The sequence below is a fragment of the Rhinolophus sinicus genome, linkage group LG02, assembly GCF_036562045.2.
Source record: "Rhinolophus sinicus isolate RSC01 linkage group LG02, ASM3656204v1, whole genome shotgun sequence".
Lineage (NCBI taxonomy): Eukaryota > Metazoa > Chordata > Mammalia > Chiroptera > Rhinolophidae > Rhinolophus > Rhinolophus sinicus.
Genome location: NC_133752.1, coordinates 147,761,554 through 147,781,756, shown reverse-complemented (window position 1 = coordinate 147,781,756; position 20,203 = coordinate 147,761,554). Strand labels below are relative to the sequence as shown.

The 20,203-nt window shown below is 58.8% G+C and overlaps 1 protein-coding gene across 5 annotated transcripts; it reads left to right on the top strand.

Annotated features, from left to right (window-relative positions):
- The first annotated feature begins 3,853 nt into the window (after positions 1–3,853).
- On the top strand, positions 3,854–20,088 carry TNS2 (tensin 2). 5 transcript variants are annotated; one of them, XM_074325646.1, is made up of 29 exons: positions 3,854–4,034; positions 8,586–8,694; positions 9,159–9,196; positions 10,060–10,098; positions 10,404–10,442; positions 10,606–10,655; positions 10,887–11,058; positions 11,351–11,401; positions 11,709–11,831; positions 11,915–11,979; positions 12,814–12,897; positions 13,409–13,521; positions 13,608–13,668; positions 13,933–14,008; positions 14,254–14,383; positions 14,473–14,538; positions 14,612–14,725; positions 14,903–16,114; positions 16,253–16,403; positions 16,511–17,100; positions 17,225–17,314; positions 17,640–17,765; positions 17,959–18,051; positions 18,165–18,242; positions 18,364–18,441; positions 18,848–19,016; positions 19,106–19,174; positions 19,301–19,330; positions 19,462–20,088. In XM_074325646.1, exons 1-29 carry the CDS (start codon positions 3,960–3,962, stop codon positions 19,598–19,600), a joined length of 4,230 nt encoding a protein of 1,409 aa, XP_074181747.1. In that variant the 5' UTR covers positions 3,854–3,959; the 3' UTR covers positions 19,601–20,088. The 5 variants fall into 5 exon arrangements, with proteins under 5 accessions (XP_074181747.1, XP_074181746.1, XP_019580048.1 ...); XM_074325645.1 differs by lacking the exon at positions 3,854–4,034 and adding an exon at positions 5,827–5,888; XM_019724489.2 differs by lacking the exon at positions 3,854–4,034 and adding an exon at positions 6,499–6,880.
- The last annotated feature ends 115 nt before the right edge of the window (positions 20,089–20,203 follow it).

Genomic DNA, 20,203 nt, shown 5'->3' with positions numbered 1-20,203 from the left:
TTATTGGACTCCCCACGGACAGTCTGCTACCCCACCCTCCTATCTGAGGTTCTCAGCATTGGGTACCATGTTATGCAGAGGGCAGGGTTGCCAGGGGAACCTGTTATTGACACCTAAGAACTACAAATTTCACATCAGCTCCCCTCCAGCATTTTTGCCTAGCGCTAACCTTTGTCTTTTGAGCATGTCTGCAGTCCATTTCCTACGCTGTTGATTTACTAAAATGAAGTAGGAGCTTGGGATAAATCCTCATGTCCTTGAGGCAGTGCCTCCATAAACCACCCTTCAGCAGTCTGGGGAGGTACCTCTGCTTTCCCAGGTTACACTGCACAGGCAGAACGGGATTCTGGTTGACAAGCTGGTCTGGGTTAAAACAGGCCACTTTTCTCTTAATCGTTGCTCAAACTTGGTGGGAATTTTCCAACATCAGGAACAAACTGTTCATTGTTGCAAGGCAGGAAAGAGGTTAGGACAGTGGCAGAGAATCCTTAAGGTCACAAGGGGGTGGAGCATAGAAAACCAAGGAAACCTCAGTCAACAATTTTGGGGACTCCAAGCCAAAGGGAAAGGGGGTTGGGGAAATATGAAGTGACATGGGAGCATAGTTACACAAGTGGCTTTCCTGGGCCAATTGCAACTGTCCTTGTAGTTTCTTGCCCATGCATTGATCCCTTCAAGGGATAAGAGATTCAGTGTGCAATCTATGCATGTGAGTTTAGGGAGGGAGGAAAAGCCCTGCCCAGGCTGCCTGGGGAACGTTCAAGGCAGTGCTTGCTTAACTGCAGCTGCTCCGCTTCAGGAATCAATCTCAGTCACATTCTACAAGCCTTTGTTTCCAGCCACCCCTCGCTGTGCAGTACTGAGATCTGGATGAATGATGAGGGAAAGTGGAGAATTAAATTGGGAAAGGCTAACTTGGAGGTTCATGTTGGTTAGGCACAGGAAGTGTAGGGACAAAGGGACTCCTATGTCCCATGAGGGTAAAGTCAAGGGAAAGGTAGGTGCTGGTATGCCGCCCATCCTTCGTCATTACAAGGATGTGTGGACCCCCCTCAGAAGCCCTGTGGCAGGAACGATCCCAGCACTGGTGAGCAGTCAGTCAGCCTTGACACAACCTGCTGTAAATCTTGAGCGACCAGAAGGTTGTGGGTATGGCATCCTACTTCACAAGGGTGAACTTAAGCTTAGTTGCGTCCCATCTGTATAACAGGCCACATAGCCTAGTTTCTCCTAAACAGAATCATGCACTCGGCTCTGGATCCCAAGACAGCAAGGGTCCCAGTTTGTGCTGAGGGCACCACCTCAAGTGCTAAGTGAGCTCACAGCAGCTGGTTTCTCAGGAAGTGGGAGAGCTACACATCTGCTCTTGGGAAGCATTATTTCTCAAATAAAAAACCTTGTTTCTCAGCAACCATCGAAGCCCTTAGGGCCACAAATGAAGGGAGGACTCGTCTACCCTCACCCTCCCACCTCACCAAAAAGGAGTTTGGAAGAGGCTAGCTGAGCTGCTCCCTGCCCAGCTGCAGCACCCTCCCAGTTGGACAATACACAGTCCTCAGCCAGGAGATCCGCCTCGAATCAGCTTGGCCCCTTCCCCTGCTCTTCCTGGTTCCCAGCGCCCAACCCTCTACTGAAATTCCCCTGACCCAGTGCTCTTCCGACCCTCAATGCCCTCCTATAGTCCCCCAACCCAAGAATCTCAGCGCATTCGGTCACAGGCATGGGATCACCCCACACCGTGAGAAAGGGGGTTCAGCCTTCAGTGCCAAAATGGGCTGCCCTCTGCATAGTCAAGGTAAGAAAACCTGCATGGAGACTCAGAGGGTGTTCCTACAATTCTTTTTGACCTTTACTAACATTCCCCTGGCTTCTCTCCCTTTCCACTTCCTCTCGGAACCTGCCTGTCCTCAGGGTGCCTGGCTGGCTCCGTGTGCCACCCATTTTTATTTCACTCCCACCAAGCCGCCTCCTGTATAATTTTTCACTCTCAACTTCTCATCAGTCTCCTTCCTGCCTTGGTCCTCACTTGAGAATAGGCATCAAGTCTGAGCTGGAAGTTCAGTTACCCATCTTGTGACCCTCTCAATTCCTTGGAACCTCAAAAGGTGTTCTTTAGCGGCAGCAACGCCAGCTTGTGTGAGACTCTAGCCCTGCCACTGTCTTGGGATCCAATCAAGTGCCTCTTCTCTGAGTCCCCCCCAGTCTCTCCCTTGGTACCTTGAGAGATTAGAACCTACCCACGTAGTATGTATCCCAGGGCCCAGCCAAAGACATAATGAACTCTGAGAAGGGCAAAGTGTTAAAAGAACTAGCATACACTCCAAAGAAATGAACAAATTTTCATGTGTATCTTGATTATAGTATAATCAAATTTTATCAAAATCCATAAAATGACCTTCAGCCCTGCCCCTACCCCAGTAGCCTTTGATCCCTGTTGCTCTCCTAACTCCAGCCTTTCCTCTCCTCCCAACCTCTTCCCTCCCCAGCTCTACTCCAACCTCCCAGCCCCTCCTCCAGATTCCAGTGACTGCTGCAACTTCTGAGGCTGCCTACTGGACACGAACTCAGACGAGCAGTAAGATCAAGGCTCCCCAGTCCCAGCCACATCTACCCCTCCCAAATGACAGTCCCACACTGTCACCATGCGCTGTTTCATAACCTTTTCCCTACTGCCTTATTGAAATCGGGGATCCACCCCTCATAATCAGAACCAGACTTCCCAGCCTTTGCCAAAGGCAAGAGATGAGCACAGAAAGGATGGAGGGCCCGAAGAGCTGAGGGTACTGGCTGCGTTGAGCAGGCATTGGGCATTGAGCCCTGGGCACTGGCTCCTCAAACACCCCCTCCTCCCCCCCACCCCCCACCCCCGGTTTTCATCATGGAAAATCTAGTGGGGAGGGGAAGGGAGGGAGAAAGTTTCCGGAAGTGCTCACTGATAAAGAACACTGGGGAAGCTGGGAATGGGAAAAGATTCAGAACTTCTAGAAAGACATCCGTTCCCTCTACCTTCCCCTCCAGGGTGGCACAAACTCAAACCAGACCCATGGCCCATTAGCTGAATTCCAGGAAGTTCCTATTCCAGTGCTAAGTCCAGACACTGCAAAAGAAGGGAATAAGTTTAGATCACAGAATGAACTTCCACGTTCATTGGAAAGCCTGGGACTAAAGTTGTGAGGAAGACTTTTTAACGGAAATCTCCTAGGTAGTGGGAGTGACTGTCCAGCTCCAAAGCAGGGCGATGGATGGGCTGACGACCCGCTTGGTGGTGGTGATTGGTGGGGGGGTCCTCAGGTATAAGTCCTTTGGGGAGAATAGGTGACACCTGAGAAGTCTCCCATGAGGCAGAGGACCAGGGAAAGTGTCCAGAGACTTGGAACACAAGTCACACCAAGTATCTTCATCTGAAGCTAGTGCCCCCGTGGGTAGGTGGCAGTAGCCCCACAGGGCCCAATCTCAAATACACTCCTGTGGAGGGGCCCGGCTAAGAGAAGGCAAGGCAGTTCTCTGCACTCTGTTTCCAGTGCCTTCTGGACCTATGTCCACCTTTTCTTCTGAGTCTGTCTGGCTCGCGTGGCTCTTTTGGCCTGTGTCCCGCTGGGTCACTCCCCATCTCTGAAATTTTCCTGTCCCTGTGTCCTTGGTGTCCACCTTCCTCAAAATCTCTCCCCATCTGTCTCTTTCTGTCTCCGAGTCTCGGCGTCTCAGCGCTCCTTCTTCCTCTCAGCTCTTTACGAGCGGGGTTCGCAGAAGAAGGTGGGGAGAGAAGAGAGAGAGGAGGAGGGCGAGGGGCGGGAGCGGGCGGAAGGTGGGGATTGGAGCGGGGCAGGAGGGAGGGGAACAGCGCCGGAGGGAGGAGAGTGCGGCGCGGGAGCGGCGGGGCGGGAGGGAGCCCAGGAGCGCGGCGCCCGCTCCCGCCTCCAGCGCCTCCCGCGCGACCGCTCGGCGCGGGCCCGGCTAGGATGGGCTGGCTCGGGGGCTCCCCCTGCTGCTGCCCCGCCCCGCCGCGCCCCCGCCCCGCCGGGCGCCCCCCGCAGGTGAGTGGCCGCGCCGCGCGGAGCGGGAGGGCGGCGGCTTGTGCGTCACGGCCGGGGAGCAGTGCCGGGGGCGGTCGCCAGGGGGCGCGGGGCCGCCGGGGCTCCAGGGGAAGCGGGCGGGCGCCGGGCTGGGGTCGGTGATCGGAGATCTGGCGGGCCGCGGCGAACTGAGACGGCTGGCTGCCGGGAAGGTGACCAGGGGGCGGGGCGCAGGCCGCGGTCACACTCTAGTTGGGGCCGTCACGCCTTCGCCCGCCCTGGTGCGCACACGCCGCCTAGGCACGATGCTGCTCCTTCCCGCCACACACCCGCGCGCGCCCCGCACCAGACGCCGCTCTTCGAGTACAGCGGGGCACGTTCTTCCACATGCAGGCCCTGTAGCCAGGCGGGAACTGGCGGCCGCGCGCGGGCACTGGCCTGGGAGTGCGTCTGAGTATTTTCCTTTTCTACTTCACATCTGGGGAAACTGAGGCAGAAAGCGGGAACAGATGAGGCTGATTTGACTTTCCAGCCCACTCGTCAGCCCCCTTATGTTGCTACTCTCAATTCTCCAGCTCCCTCTGGGCACACCCATGTACCCCGCCTTCCTCCCTCTCTCCTTCGCTGGGCCTCACCCCTCCTCCGTGGCGGCCGGGCTCCCAGCCTCTCATCCAACCACAGCTATTTCCAGGAAGGGGGAGTGTGGGTGGAGGGGTTTCTCCAAACAAACCCAAGGCTTCGGAGTGTGAGGGGGCCAGCCTGGGGGAGAGGCTGACAGGCTCTGGAATGTTCCAGGCAGGAGAAGGGCGAGGGTCCTTGGGGGTCTGGCCATGCCTTCCCAGCCCTGCCCCAGTGAGCTCGTTTTCCTTCCAGCACCGCTGGAGGGATCAGCACTCTTGTCTCCATCTTCCCTAAGAGGTGTCCCAAAGGGTGGGGAGGGTCTCAAAGCCATGCTTCCCTGGCCACCCAGCACCAGGGTTAGTGAGCCTCCCAGAAGAGTGAGGGTCAGAGGATGAGGGCGACTGCTAGGTGAGGGAACTTTCAGCCCCTCTGGAGGCAGCAGGAGTAGAAAGAAGCATCTGGAGGGGTCCAGGTCAGGGTATGTGCAATAGGAACAGAGAAACGCCACCCAACCTACCACAGTGCCCCTCCTCCCCCAGCCGGGCTGGGGACTGGACACCAGGCCCAGTTGCCCACACTGGCCAAGGGCCTGGAATGTCCTGGGACCCAGCCAGAGCTGGTGGGTTGGGAGTGGGTTGCAGAGCCAGTGCCCCTCTCCAGTTACAGGCGAGGGGCCCAAGCTTTTTCACACAGATGCCTCCCTCTGGCCAAGGTACCTTGGGAACAGACTTCCTGACCTGGTAGGAGAATTAGACGGTCAAGGGTGAAGCCCAGGCAGGTCCAGGGAAGTGTCCTGAGTGAGCTCCCATAAGATGGCTCATCCCAGAGAAGGCAGAGCACGAAGGAGGGAGAGGGAAGTCTAAGGACCTGGTGGGAGATGCCAGAGCTGGGGGAGTTGCCTGAGCTCTGGGACATTCAGTAAATACCATGCAAATGAGAGAGGCATATTTGCACATTGTTTCAAGTGACAGCTCTTGCTGGTCCAAGGGGCTGCTGTCCAAGGCTTAGGGCTGAGGACCCCCAGGCCATTAACCCCTTAAATTTTCGGAAGATTCCTACCCCCCTTTCCAAGGCCCCAATCCACCTCCTCCTTCCCTTGACTCCCGGGACAGGAAGTTGGCCATGTTCCCAGGAGAGAGGCAGGAGGCCCATGGAGGGGGGTGGAGTATGTGTTGGGAGGGGGGCCTCCTGTCCAGTCCTCAGGTCCTGGGACAGCTGCTGAGGAAGGAGAGCAGAGACAGGAGAGCCATGAAGGTAGTACTCAGGCTTTGGGGGAGGAGGGCGGCCCTAGGGCCTGAGGTGGAGGGCCTAAGTGGCCGGCTCCAAAGAGGGGCTAGGGGTCTAAGAGGTCAAGCAGAAACAAGCCCAGGGAATGAGGAGGGGAATGTGTCAGGAGCAGAGCAGCTGCAGGCTCTCAGGAGAAGGGCCTCAAATGCCTTGGGCTGTGGCAGGAGAATGGATCACTCCTGTGGGCAAAGCAGTTTTCTGGCTGCAATTTGCTTTCCAGTGTGAATGGGGAGAGGAGGGAGATGTGCATGTTTTCCTTTCCTTACTTTCACAACCAGTGAAACTGAGGCAGGACACTGGCCCTCGGTCCCATTTTCCCTGACCCTCAGGATGCACTCCCAGTCCTGGGCTGGCTGGCGTAGTGAGTCCCAGCTCCCCTCCCTCCCCACTAGAAGTCCCCAGAGAGCCTACGGGTTCAGACTGGGAGGCTGGCCTGGCCAGGACACGGTGTTCCCCACTGGTCCCTGAGCCCTGCCCTGAGACCTCAGTTCCCACCCTGCCCCCACGCTGTCCCGCCCCACCGGGGGCTGGATCTCAGGATCCCAGCAGATCCTGGATGGGGTGGCTCCTGGGGTCTGGGGCAGCCCGAGCAGGGCTGCGGGGTCAGAGGATCCTGGGCTGACACTCCCAGCAGGGTAGATCCTGGGAATCTGATCTCCTGGCCTCCGCCACATCCTCCCCCCACTTCCTGGAGCAGCGACCTGCCCCCTTCCCGCCTGTACTCCCCTCCGCTTCCAGGGCTGGGCTTCTCCTCACACCAGCCAGACAGCCTACCCTCCACCCAGGGGAAGCGGCTGACTCCGCCAGGCCGCTTCCAGGAAGCCCCGGGCCAGGCCCCAGCATTGTTCGGGCCCCGCGGCCGGCACCCCAGCCAGCCAGACACCATGAAGTCCAGCGGCCCCGTGGAGAGGCTGCTCAGAGCCCTGGGGAGGAGGGACAGCAGCCGGGCCACCAGCAGGGTAGGAGTGCCCACCAGCTGGGCAGAGGCGGGGCAGGGGTGGAGGTGGGGAAGGGGGCCAGGACACAGGCCAGACCCTCCGCCTCAGCCTTCTCCCTTTGCCCTACATCCCCTCATTACTCTGCCTCTTTGGGGTGGCCGGGGCTGTGGTATGCACCGCAGAAGTTTAGGTTTGAGCAGAACCTGGGGTCTGTTTTGGCTCTTCTATCACCTCCCCGCCCTAGCCCATACCAACCCTGGGGGTCCTGGTCCCCTACACCTACGTCCAGGTATATTTCATTGTAGGACCTTTCTGGGTACCATCCTGGGAACCCCAGAGCAGGGCTAAGAGATCAGGCATCTTCCCTGAGCCAAGATGTTTGGGGAAAATGTGGGGCTGGGGGTGGTGAAGAAAGGGAGGGAGGTGGCCAGGTCTCAGGAGTGCCTTCGACACTGGGGGGTTGCTTTCACTGACATCATCTGTGTATGCCATTTATGCTAGATGTACCCAAGTTTCCTAGTGGGTCCAGCACGGTTGGTCCAGCACAGGAAAGTTCAGTTGCTGGCTTAATCTAGCTGCGTCAGGGACACAGCCAAGAGACCAGAGGTGCTGCCTAGGTCCCCAGGCTGGGGGGCCTGGAGGCCCCATCACTCCCTTTCTTTACTTGCTCAGGCTTACCCCAAAAGCAGCGCTTAGGGCAACGTGAGACAATACTATAAAAGGGGGATGGGGCAGGAACTTGAACTTCAGAGGTGGAGAAAAATGGGTAGAAAAGAGGAGGCAAGGAAGCAAAAATGGTCCCCAGACAGGATGGAAGGAGTGAATCACAGTGGGAGGCATGGGACTGCGTGAGGTAGGCCTGGGCCTTCAGGGGGCATCCCAGCCTCCTGCCTCACTGCACCTCTGGGTGGGGAGGGGCCCAGCCCAACATCTGGTCCACCCCGCTACTCCATTCAATGCTGGAATCCCCACTTGAATGTCCTCAAGTGACAGGGTGCTCGCTACATCCAGAAGTAGCAAGACAGCTAAATATTTTCTCCAATGTCATGCCTCTGTCTGCCTCTCCCTCCAGCATTACCACCCACCTCCTTACACAACTGCTGCCTGCCGCCTCAGTGCACAATGAGTAAACATGTTGTTCTTGGGGGTGGGGGTGGGGGGGAGGAAGGCATGTCAGCTGCCTAGAGCAGGACAGCAGGAGCCAGGGGATCAGGACTGACTGAGGCCACTCCCATCAGTCAGTCTGGGTGCTGTGACTGACAGCCGACTCTTGTCTGGACCCCCTGCTGTTCACTCTGCACAGGGGCTGCCATCTGGGGAGGGCAAAATTGAAGGAGAAACAGGGGCCCTCATAGAGGAGAATCAGAGAGTACCCCCCCACACACCAGGAGGAAAGCTCTTGTGTTTGGGGTGGCAGTGACCACAAGGGTATCACACACCAGAGCCACGTGAGGGGCCTAACTGATCCCTTGGGGAGGAGCTGACCCAGTGATGGTGACGCAAGAGGCCAGATTCCGTGCACTGTCGAGGACAGCCCCCACAACTGGCCGGAAACAGCAGTGGCCAAGTGTCCCACGGGTTTGGGGACATTAATCATTTGGGGACTCTAATCAGGATGGAGGAAGAAAGGAACCAGTGCGGTGCTAAGGCGCTGGCCCAGTCTCCAGATGGGCCCGCTGGGAACAGATGCCCCTGTCTGAGTCTCTGCCCCTCCACCCCTACCTAGCCTAGGAAAGCCGAGCCACATAGCTTCCGGGAGAAGGTTTTCCGGAAGAAACCACCAGTCTGTGCAGTGTGTAAGGTGACCATCGATGGGACAGGCGTCTCGTGCAGAGGTGAGGCACCCTGTTCTGGGACTCCGAGAGCCTCTGCCCAGCACCACAGTGTTGCACAACTCCAGACGCACAGAACAGAAACCGTAATGTGCATGCTGCCCCTGGACTGGGCAATGTGGGAGCCAAGAGGCAGCTGCCTTCCCTCCAAACAGCCCTTGCTCCCCCTGACAAACGCCCCAGCAACCCAGGAGATCCAGTACTTTCCAGTGCCTTCCCTCCCTCCCTCCCTTCCTTCGTCCTCACCCCCACCCACTCTAGAACATTTCCCTGCCTCCCTCCTGTCCTGGCCTGGGTAGTAGTACCCCACAGCCATTCTCTGACCCTGCTCCCCCACCCCATCTCAATACAGCCAGAGTCCTAGAAGTCCCAGGGTCTGGTTCCAGGGCCTGGGAGATGGGAGAGGGCCACCCTTCCACTGCCCCAGTAGGCCCCTGCTAACCACTCCTCCCCCTATCCCTCTCTAGTCTGCAAGGTGGCCACGCACAGAAAATGTGAAGCAAAGGTGGGTACCTGGTGGGGGGAGGTGGACTGGGGTCCCTTCCTCCTCTGAAACCCAGGGAACCCCTGGGAACCCCTGCTGGGATGGAGAGGGTGCTGTACTGGGCCCTTTAAGAACCACCCTACTCCACCCCCTGGAGGGTTGGCCCAGGCGTGTGGACAGCGAGACAGCGACAGCGTTTGTCTTGGTGCTGTGCCCAGGCTGCAGCTGGCGAGAGAGGGTGGGGGGTGGGGAAGAGGAGGAGAATGAGGAGGAGGAAGGGTGGGGTGGGTAGATGGGGGAGCAGGATTTCAGAGACTGGGCAGCCGGATGGGCTGTGCCTTCCCTCTGGGGAAGGGGCCTCAGGATGCTTGGGTGGGTCTTATCCTGGGCCCTGGAGAGTCTGGGCAGAAGGTACAAGCTATAGATAGCACCCACTGTCCACGGGGCACCTGAGACAGCCCCATCTCTGAAGAGGTCCCCTGGTCCTCCTCCTGCAATGTGGGGGTTCCCAGGGCCTTGGAGCTGGCTTTGGGGAGCTGTGTGCCCAGGGGCGGGGTCTCCCGGTGAAAGAGGCCAGTGTCCGTCCCTGGCCATAGCCTGCCTGCATGGCTCTATATATAACTCCTGCCCTGTAGCTGGATGAATGGGGGTCTGTGTGGGCACAGGGCTGGGAGCCAAGAGCAACAAATGGGGGGCATGGGGGGGTGGGGGACCGAGAGGCCAGAGGGGTGGCTCCCTTAAATAGAGGAACCTCAGCTGGAGCCTGTGCCCATCTCCTGACAACCCCTCCACCTTCTTGCTGAAGCTAAGGGGTGGCCCCATCCTTAAGCCCAGGAGAGCCCATTTCACCAGGAGCTTAGCCCCTCACTCGGGTCTCCTTCCAGGTGACTTCATCCTGTCAGGCCTTGCCTCCTGCAGAGCTGGTGAGTGTGCTCTGGGATGGGGTGAGGGAGGCAGGGAACCTGGCCTAGGTGTCCAAAGGTCTGGGAGGGGATCCCCAGGAGGTTCCCTGGAATGGACTGCAGTCATATTGGTCATCCGGAAGGAGGGAAAAAAGGTCTGAGACCTTTGCTTTCCTTGTCCTCTGGGCTAGCTGGGGGCTAGGATTCTTCTTTCCTTGCCCAGTACATCCCTCAGAGACACTGGCAGGCCACTATCCCCAGGCTCAGACTGGCCCTTGCCCCTGCCCTCCCTAACCACTCCCTTTTCCTCCCCCATCTCCCTCTAGCGGAGAAACACGGCCCCTGTGAGGCGCATAGAGCACCTGGTAAGGTGATGCTGGAGGGGGGGCGGGGGGCGGCAGCGGGTAGCTCTGGAATTAAGGACCCAGGTTTCTTCTGAGGACAGAAGTGCATGGAACTCTGGAGTAGGGATCCTAGAGAGGGAGGGGGCATCCAAAGAGATGCGCTTCACATCGTCTCACCCACCAGGGATCCACCAAGTCTCTGAACCACTCAAAGCAGCGCAGCACTCTGCCCAGGTAAGTGAGGGCGCCGGGGGTGGTCCCTCATGAGCCCTTTCTGCTGTCCCCACACCTCAACCCAGAACAGTGCCCTCCAACAAAGTTCTCCGGGACAGTCCCCCCACCCCCCGCCCCAGCGATCCCACCCACCCTTCCATCACCTGCTGTCGACCAGACACCCTTCCATCACAAGAGCCCCCTCCGGGACCCCGCCCCTCCGTTCCTTACGTGGGCTTCGCCCTTTTCCAGGAGCTTCAGTTTGGACCCGCTCATGGAGCGCCGCTGGGACCTGGACCTCACCTACGTGACTGAGCGGATCCTGGCTGCCGCCTTCCCTGCGCGGCCCGAAGAGCAGCGACACCGGGGCCACCTGCGCGAGCTGGCTCACGTGCTGCAATCCAAGCACCGCGACAAGTACCTGGTGAGGGGCGGGGGTCTGCTGCAGTCAGCCAATAAGAGGGCTGGGAGGTCCAGATGAGCCAGGCTGCACCCTGACGTTAGACTCTCGGGGGCGGGGCTGGGGGCGGGGCTCCGAGGCATCACTGGAACCGACCTGGAGCCTAGACAATCCGGTTTTCACCGCTGGGCAGGGCCTTAGCAACCTCCTCGTTTTGGAAAAAGACTCAGGATTACAGCGGGTGACACCACCTCCACGCATCATCAGACTTGCTGCCTGAGATTACTTCCGTCTAAAGCACCCGTTTTTCTTACAGCTCTTCAACCTTTCGGAGAAAAGACATGACCTGACCCGCCTAAACCCCAAGGTAGGAGGGGATTAAAGCCATTAAACGAAATCACCCCCACCCCAGAAGCCCCCAGCCTCCTTTTTATTAATAGTAGCAATTGGCATCTACTTCACTCTTAAGCACTTTCCCATGTGGCATATACTTGAGACACCCCAAAGCATGGTGCAGCAGCTATCAACACACTGTACAAGTGAGAAAGGTGTTGAGGCTGTGGTGGACAGCCAACAAGCTGACCTTGCCCCAGACCCCTACACCCATTTCTCTTCGCTCGTGGCCTCCACCTCCCCCACCCACCCCGTTCCACCCCTGCACTCCCCTCCCCCAGGTCCAGGACTTTGGCTGGCCTGAACTGCATGCGCCTCCCCTGGACAAGCTGTGCTCCATCTGCAAAGCCATGGAGACCTGGCTCAGTGCTGACCCCCAGCACGTGGTTGTACTGTACTGCAAGGTGGGCTGGGCTGTGGGGTTTGCAGGCTGGGATGCCCTCCCCGTAAGGCCCCAGCAGACCTCAATCCCTGTCTCTATCCTCAGGGGAGCAAGAGTAAGCTCGGGGTCATCGTCTCTGCGTACATGCACTACAGCAAGATCTCTGCAGGGTGAGGCTCTCTCGCGCCCGAGTGTCCCCTTCCCCAGTGGCCTTTCCTCCAGCTGGTCTTTGAGAAGCCCATCTCCCATGAAGCCCACCTCTGTGTTCAGAGAGCCATCTACTAGAAACTTGACATTGCCACCTCCTTTTCCTCACTAGTATTTCACCATAGTTCTGTAGTAGATGCTCTATAGTAGTTTCCTGGGGCTGCTGTAACAAAGTGCCACAAACTAAAGTGGCTTAAGACAACAGAAATGTATTGTCTCCGTTCTGGAGGCTAGAAATCTAAAATTGACGTATCAGCAGGCCACACTCCCTCTGAGACTCTGGGTAGAAGCCTTCCTTGCCTCTTCCTAGCTTCTGGTGGTGCTCTTTGGCTTGCAGCTGCGTCACTCCAATCTCTACCTCCGTCATCACATGGCTTTCTTCCTGTCTGTGTGTCTGTGTCTCTTCTCTTCTTCTAAGGACACCGATCATATTGGATTAAGGGCTCACCCTACTCCAGTATGACATCTTAACTAATTACATCTGCAACGACCCTATTTCCAAATAAGGTCACATTCTGAGGTACATCTATTTTTGGGGGGACACAATTCAACCCATAACGTGGTCTTATTGCCCCGTTTTACAGATGAGGAAACTAAAGCTCAGGGAACAATTGCCTGAGGTCCAACAACTAGTAAAGTAACTGTACATGGGGTTTCTAGTTCTCTTTACCACCACTCTAGGCTTCCTGTAGACTTGGGGGGGGGTCACCCCTCTCTCCCCTCCCCTGGGGTGTAGGAGTGGGAGAGCAGGAAGGAGACCAGCTCATCATCCCCCACACTAATGCTGCTCTCCCCAGGGCAGACCAGGCACTGGCTACTCTTACCATGCGGAAGTTCTGCGAGGACAAGGTGGGCGCAGAGCTGCAGCCCTCCCAGCGCCGGTGAGCAGCCTGGGTGGGGATGCACCAGAAGAGCAGCTCCCTCCATGGCCACCAAGGCCAAGTTTTTCTCATTCACATAGCACGCCTTAATGGTGCACGTTCAATGTGCCAGGCCAAGTGCTGAGAATTCAGGACAAACGAGGTCCCTGCTCTCGTGGAGTTTCCATTCTAGTGGACTATAAGGCCATAAATAGACAAGACCATTTCGGATGGTGATAAGTGCTATGAATAAAATAAAGCTGAATCTTATGATAAAGAAAGACAGTCAGGACCTGCCTCTATGACATGAGGCAAAGGTCTGGGGGAAGATCGTTCTAGGCAAAGGGGGCAGCAAGTAGAAAACCTTTGAGGCAGCAAGAAGGATTGAGCTTAGATGCAAGGAAGAGCTTTCTGGTGGCTGGAACGGAAGGAAGTACTGAGACGTGCAGGCTTCCCAAGGGTGCATAGTTGAGATGATGCAAGGGGACCTCCAGAGGAAGGGGCTTATGTTGTGCTCGACCTTCGCCACCAGATACATCAGCTACTTCAGTGGTCTGCTGTCTGGCTCCATCAGAATGAACAGCAGCCCTCTCTTCCTACACTATGTGCTCGTGCCTATGCTGCCAGCCTTTGAACCTGGCACAGGTGAGTCCACTGGGGAGGTAGTCAGTGGGGTTCTGTCCCTCACCCCCTCCACTCTGCATCCCTCATGTACCTTCTTTCTCCTCCAGGCTTCCAGCCCTTCCTTAAGATCTATCAGTCCATGCAGCTCGTCTACACATCTGGAATCTAGTGAGTGCTGTGTTCCCAGGCCACCACTCCCTGGAGTCTTATTTCTCCAGCCTCCCCAGACACCTGGGCCTCCAGCTCCAGCCACTGTACCTGAAAACTAACACCACCACAGAATCCATTTTACAGATGGGGAAGCTGAGGCTCAGCTAAAGGTCTCCCACTCTGGGCTCAGACTCCCATCTCCCAACTCCCTCCTGACTCGTCACAGCCACCCCTGAGCCCGAGGACCTCTGATTCAGCTCTGCCTTCTCCTCTCTTCCACAGTCACATTGCAGGCCCGGGTCCCCAGCAGCTTTACATCAGCCTGGAGCCAGCCCTCCTCCTCAAAGGCGACGTCATGGTGAGGGGGCCTTGGCAACAAGGGGAGTCTGGGGGATGGGCCAAGGGGTGGTGGTATCTCCTGCCAGCAGCACAATCTCTGGTGAATCATGAATTCAATCCAGATTGAGGGTGAGAAAGGAGACCCCTCGATAGGGGTCACCTTGAGGTTGAGGCAGTAGAGCTCTGACCAGGCAGTGATCAGGGTGGAAGTACAGAGGAGGTATAAGCAGACGTGAGGGCCTGACCCCCGTCTCCCTCACCCAGGTGACATGCTATCACAAGGGTGGTCGGGGGACAGACCGGACCCTTGTATTCCGAGTCCAGTTCCACACGTGCACCATCCACGGATCACGGCTCACCTTTCCCAAAGACCAGCTGGATGAAGCCTGGACTGGTGAGTTAGAGACAAGGGGTGTGGGGGCTGGACCCCAGGTGAGGGCAGGCAGGAGGGGTACCTGGCTCCTCACTGCCCACTCCTCACAGATGAGAGGTTCCCTTTCCAAGCCTCGGTGGAATTCATCTTCTCCTCGAGCCCTGAGAAGATCAAAGGTAAGAGCCGGCCTGGGCCTGGGCTTGGTGCTGAAGGCTGCCTTTCTGCTCCTTACCACCGTGCCTTCCACAGGAAACACCCCGCGGAACGACCCCTCCGTCACTGTTGACTACAACACGGCAGAGCCGGCTGTGCGCTGGGACTCCTACGAGAACTTCAACCAGCAGCACGAGGACAGTGTGGACGGTGTGTGGCAGTGGTGGGGGGAGGGGGAGGTTTGGGGGCACAATCCTCCCTCCCTAGTCACAGCCCCTCCCAAGACACAAGCCCCGAGCTGGACTCTCCAGCACTGTCCCCTCTCATTAACTCTCACTCTCTTTTCAAACCTGCCTGCCTGCCCTCCCTGGTCCTCTCTCCCTGCAGGCTCCTTGACCCACACTCGTGGCCCCGTAGATGGCAGTCCTTATGCCCAGGTGCAGCGGGCCCCCCGCCAGACCCCACCAGCACCTTCTCCAGAGCCACCCCCACCCCCGCTGCTGTCCATCAGCAGCGACTCTGGCCATTCATCCACGCTGACCACGGAGCCAGCTGCAGAGTCCCCTGGCCGGCCACCCCCAACGGCTGCTGAGCGGCAGGAGCTAGATCGCCTCCTGGGAGGCTGTGGAGTGGGCAGCGGGGGCCGGGGCGCTGGGCGTGAGACGGCCATCCTGGATGACGAAGAGCAGCCCCCTGTGGGAGGAGGCGCCCATCTCGGAACGTATTCAGGCCACAAACCTGCCCTCAGCCGCCACTGCTCCTGCCGCCAGGGCTACCGCGAACCCTTCGGGGTCCCCAATGGGGGATACTACCGGCCTGAGGGAACCCTGGAGAGGCGGCGGCTGGCCTATGGGGGCTACGAGGGGCCTGCCCAGGTCTACGCCGAGGCCTCCGTGGAGAAGAGGCGCCTCTGCCGATCGCTGTCGGAGGGCCCGTACCCCTATCCCCCCGAGCCAGGGAAACCGGCCAGTGGGGACTTCGGCTATCGCTCCCCAGGCTACCGGGAGGTGGTGATCCTGGAGGACCCTGGGCTGCCCGCCCTATGCCCCTGCCCTGCCTGCGAGGATAAGCTGGCGCTGCCCACAACAGCCCTGTATGGGCTTCGACTGGAGAGGGAGGCTGGAGAGGGGTGGGCAAGCGAGGCCAGCAAGTCTCTCCTGCACCCAGTGCGGCCTGGGCACCCATTGCCCCTGCTGGTGCCTGCCTGCGGGCATCACCATGCCCCAATGCCTGACTACAGCTGCCTGAAGCCACCCAAGGCAGGCGAGGAAGGGCATGAGGGCTGCTCTTACGCCTTGTGCCCTGAAGGCAGGTATGGGCATCCAGGCTACCCTGCCCTGGTGACATACGGCTATGGAGGAGCAGTTCCCAGTTATTGCCCAGCATATGGCCGGGTGCCTCACAGCTGTGGGTCTCCAAGCGAGGGCAGAGGGTATCCCAGCCCTGGTGCCCACTCCCCACGGGCTGGCTCCATTTCCCCGGGCAGCCCGCCCTACCCATCATCCAGAAAGCTGAGCTACGAGATTCCTGCAGAGGATGGAGGGGACAGGTATCCACTGCCTGGGCACCTGGCTCCAGCAGGACCCTTGACATCTGCAGGTGAGGGGCCTTGGAATGGGCAGTGCCCAGGGCAGAGGAGGGTTCTGGAAGACGGTGGGGAAGGCACAGAGTGAGAAAGAGCTAAGCCAGACAGAAGGCCTGTTCCTGGCTCAGCCTCTCCTCTCCCCTTCCCTGCAGAGTCACCTGAGCCAGGGTCCTGGAGGGAGGGCCCCAGCGGGCACAGTACCCTGCCACGGTCTCCCCGAGATGCCCAGTGCAGTGCCTCCTCAGAGTTGTCTGCTCCCTCCACACCCCTGCACACCAGCAGTCCAGTCCAGGCCAAGGAAAGGTAGGCAGGTGTCTCCTTGTCCAAACAGACACTAAAGGCTGGGGGTGGGGGCAGCTTCCAACAGGGGCTCAGAGGCCCTGCTGACGACCTGCCCTCTCTCCCCACAGTACCCGGCAGCAGGACACCAGGTCCCCCACCTTGGTGCCCACTCAGAGATTGAGTCCTGGTGAAGCCTTGTTACCTGTATCCCAGGGAGGCGCTGAAAAGTCTCCTGAGCTGCCAGCAAGAAGTGGGCTTGAGCCTCCAGCTTCTAGTCCTTTCTCCCCGACCTCCCCCCGCAGTTCGCCCAACGACTGGCCTCAGGAGAGGAACCCAGGGGGCCGCACAGACAGTGCCAGTCCAAGGGGCCCTGTGCCCACCACGCTGCCTGGCCTCCGCCATGCCCCTTGGCAGGGCCTTCGAGACCCCCCAGATAGCCCGGATGGGTCCCCCCTCACCCCTGTGCCTTCCCAGATGCCCTGGCTTATGGCCAGCCCAGAGCCGCCTCAGAGCTCACCCACTCCTGCCTTCCCCCTGGCGGCATCCTATGACATCAATGGCCCCACCCAGCCCCCACTTCCTGAGAAACGCCACCTGCCGGGGCCTGGGCAACAGCCAGGCCACTGGGGCCCAGAGCAGGCATCACCACCAGCCAGAGGCACCAGTCACCATGTCACCTTTGCACCTCAGCTCCTGGATAACAACCCCCAGTCTTCAGGTATAAAGGCCTTAGGGGAGTGAGGGGAGGTGGGGCCACCTTGGAAGAACCCTTTTTCCCAGGGAAGGGCGTGGCCTGGGAACCGAGGAGCCCCAGGGCTGAGCTCAGTCCTTTGCTGTCCTAGAGCCCCCCATGCAAGAGAGCCAGAGCAACGTCAAGTTTGTCCAGGATACGTCTAAGTTCTGGTACAAGCCAAACCTGTCCCGTGAGCAAGGTGAGGAGCCAGCCCACCCCACACCTCTCGCTCTCTAGGGCTCTGGGCCTTGGACCCAGTCCAGCCATCCAGGTGACACCCTTGCTGCCTCCTCCCCATCTCAGCGTTACTCTGGGCTGAGCCTCTCCCGAGCAGGGGATCCTGGCCTTTGGGCCCGTGGCGGTTTGACTCGATGTTGTCAATGCCCTTTAACTCTAAAGTTCTGTACTCAGATGCCCGACACTGCCACAGGTGTTAGGGCAAGAGGCCTGGGGGCTGGCTCGCAGGGCAGTGGGCTACGTGGGGCTCGGGCAGCCACTGAAAACGTCTCCTTCTGCTCCCCCAGCCATTGCCCTGCTGAAGGACAAGGACCCTGGGGCCTTCCTGATCAGGGACAGTCATTCATTCCAAGGAGCCTACGGGCTGGCCCTCAAGGTGGCTACGCCCCCACCCAGTGCCCAGCCCTGGAAAGGTACTGAATGCCCAAACCTAAGGGAGAGGGGACGTGGAGTGGGGCAGCTTCACAGGCAAGACAAGGAGGTTGGCCATGCCCCTTGGTGGGGAGCCACGGAAGTGACTCTCCTGCTCCGGAAAGAATCCCAGCAGGGGAGAAGATGGGAACCTGGAATCTGATAAAGCCTTTCTCTCCTCTCCTGGCCTCTTAGGAGACCCTTTGGAACAGCTGGTTCGCCATTTTCTCATTGAGACTGGGCCCAAAGGGGTGAAAATCAAGGGCTGTCCCAGTGAGCCCTACTTTGGTGAGCAGCAGGGGGCCGGGGAGGCTACACGAGGTTGGTTTAGGGAGGCGAAGAGTGAAGGGAAGGATGGAGCGTTCTGTGGGCCCCTCAGGACGTCTCACTTTCCACTGCAGGCAGCCTCTCCGCCCTGGTCTCCCAGCACTCCATCTCCCCTCTGTCCCTGCCCTGCTGCCTGCGCATCCCAAGCAAAGGTAGGCGTTTCGTCATCCGCTGCAGCCAAAGGCAGAATCTGGGATCCTGTCTCCCAGCCTGCCTTCCCTTAGGGAGGGCCGCTCCCTGCTGACCTGCGCTGACGGCCCTCATTTCCCTCAGATCCTCTGGAGGAGACCCCGGAGGCCCCAGTGCCCGCCAACATGAGCACAGCAGCAGACCTCCTGCGTCAGGGTGCCGGTAGGGCCTCTCCCACCACCCCTCGCTCTCCCTGGGCACTAAGGGGGGCACTGCACATACAGGCATGGGGCACTGAAAGGCCTTGAGGTGGGTGGGCCCTGACAGAGGCGGGGGAGCCTGATGTTTGTAGTGTGGGAAATGAGCCCTCAGCCCAGGTTCTGTCTAATGCACATGAGGATCCTGGAGAGGGGACTTGTTAGAATGCAGATTCTCAGGCCTTTCCCTAGCATTTCTGACTATAGATCTGGGGTCATAGAATCTGCATTTAACAGACTACCTACATAATTCTAATGCATTTTGGGCAGCACTAGCCAGATAAATTGCAAGAGCTGCTGGGGCGGGGGAACGGGGAGACAGACGCGGAGGCTGGCAGAGCTGATGATCCCAATACCCCTCTTGCCCACAGCCTGCAGTGTGCTCTACCTGACCTCAGTGGAGACCGAGTCCCTGACGGGCCCCCAGGCGGTGGCTCGGGCCAGCTCTGCAGCTCTGAGTTGCAGCCCCCGCCCCACACCAGCCATTGTCCATTTCAAGGTCTCAGCCCAGGGCATTACACTGACCGACAACCAAAGAAAGTAAGTATTTATGCTCAGCCCCCAGGGACCCCCAAGCTTAGTCTTGGGGGCTCCAGTTTCAGGTGTGACCCCCCCACTCCTCTTCGCAGGCTCTTCTTTCGCCGCCATTACCCCGTGAACACCATCACCTTCTCCAGCACTGACCCTCAGGACCGGAGGTGACCTTCCTCCCTTACACCCCCCCATGGTCCCATTTGGCCCCCCAGACCAGTCCCCTGCCCCAGCTCCTCCTTCAGTAGCCATTCTCTGGGGTGCTTTCCTTCACAGTTGTTTTCCTTCTGCAGATGGACCAACCCCGATGGGACCACCTCCAAGTAAGCCTCCCCGCGATGCAATCTCTCTCCTCCACAGAATGGAGGCGCCTCCTGCCTCCCCCACTCTAGCCCTGTAGTCCTTAGTGGGAGGGGTGCTGAGCGCCCACCCCTCCCTGCCTTTGTACCCCTAGGATCTTTGGTTTCGTGGCCAAGAAGCCGGGAAGCCCCTGGGAGAATGTGTGTCACCTCTTTGCAGAGCTGGACCCAGATCAGCCTGCAGGCGCCATTGTCACCTTCATAACCAAAGTTCTCCTGGGCCAGAGAAAATGAAGGAAGGCCACACGCTCAGAGCCCACATCAACACTGCGCCCCTCCCAGCACCCCACAGCCCTCACCTCTCCTGGCCTGGCCCCAGGACACCCAGGCGCCAGCCCCCTCCCTTAGGAACGGGGAGTGGCTATCAGCCTGGGCCACTGCTGTCCTTCCCCACCCCCAGCCTGCTAAGCTAAGTGGACGGGCCATGAGATGACCTCGCACGTGAGCAGACGGCAGAGATGGGTGTGTGAAGGGTGAGGAGGCATCACAGTGGAGCTGAGGGCATCAGAACAGCCGCACCTGCAGGAGCCCATCAGCCCTGGCGAGGAGCCAGCTCCACCCGGCTGGGGTGGCCCCAGCGTGGCGGGCAGAGGAGACATGGGGAGCTGCGTACTCCCACCTCTGCCTTGCCCTCTGAGCAGAGAGATCAGAGTGGGAATCACATGAAAAGGGGGGGAAAGAGTCTATTTTTGTCTAATAATAAAGAATTTCTATAACGTTTAGTCGGAGTTGGAGTCGTGATCACACACAGGAGGCAACGCCTCGTGTCTCCCTGGGGTGTGCCCGTTTCTTGGGGACATCCCAGGCCCGGAGCCAGGTCCATGCAACATACACAGC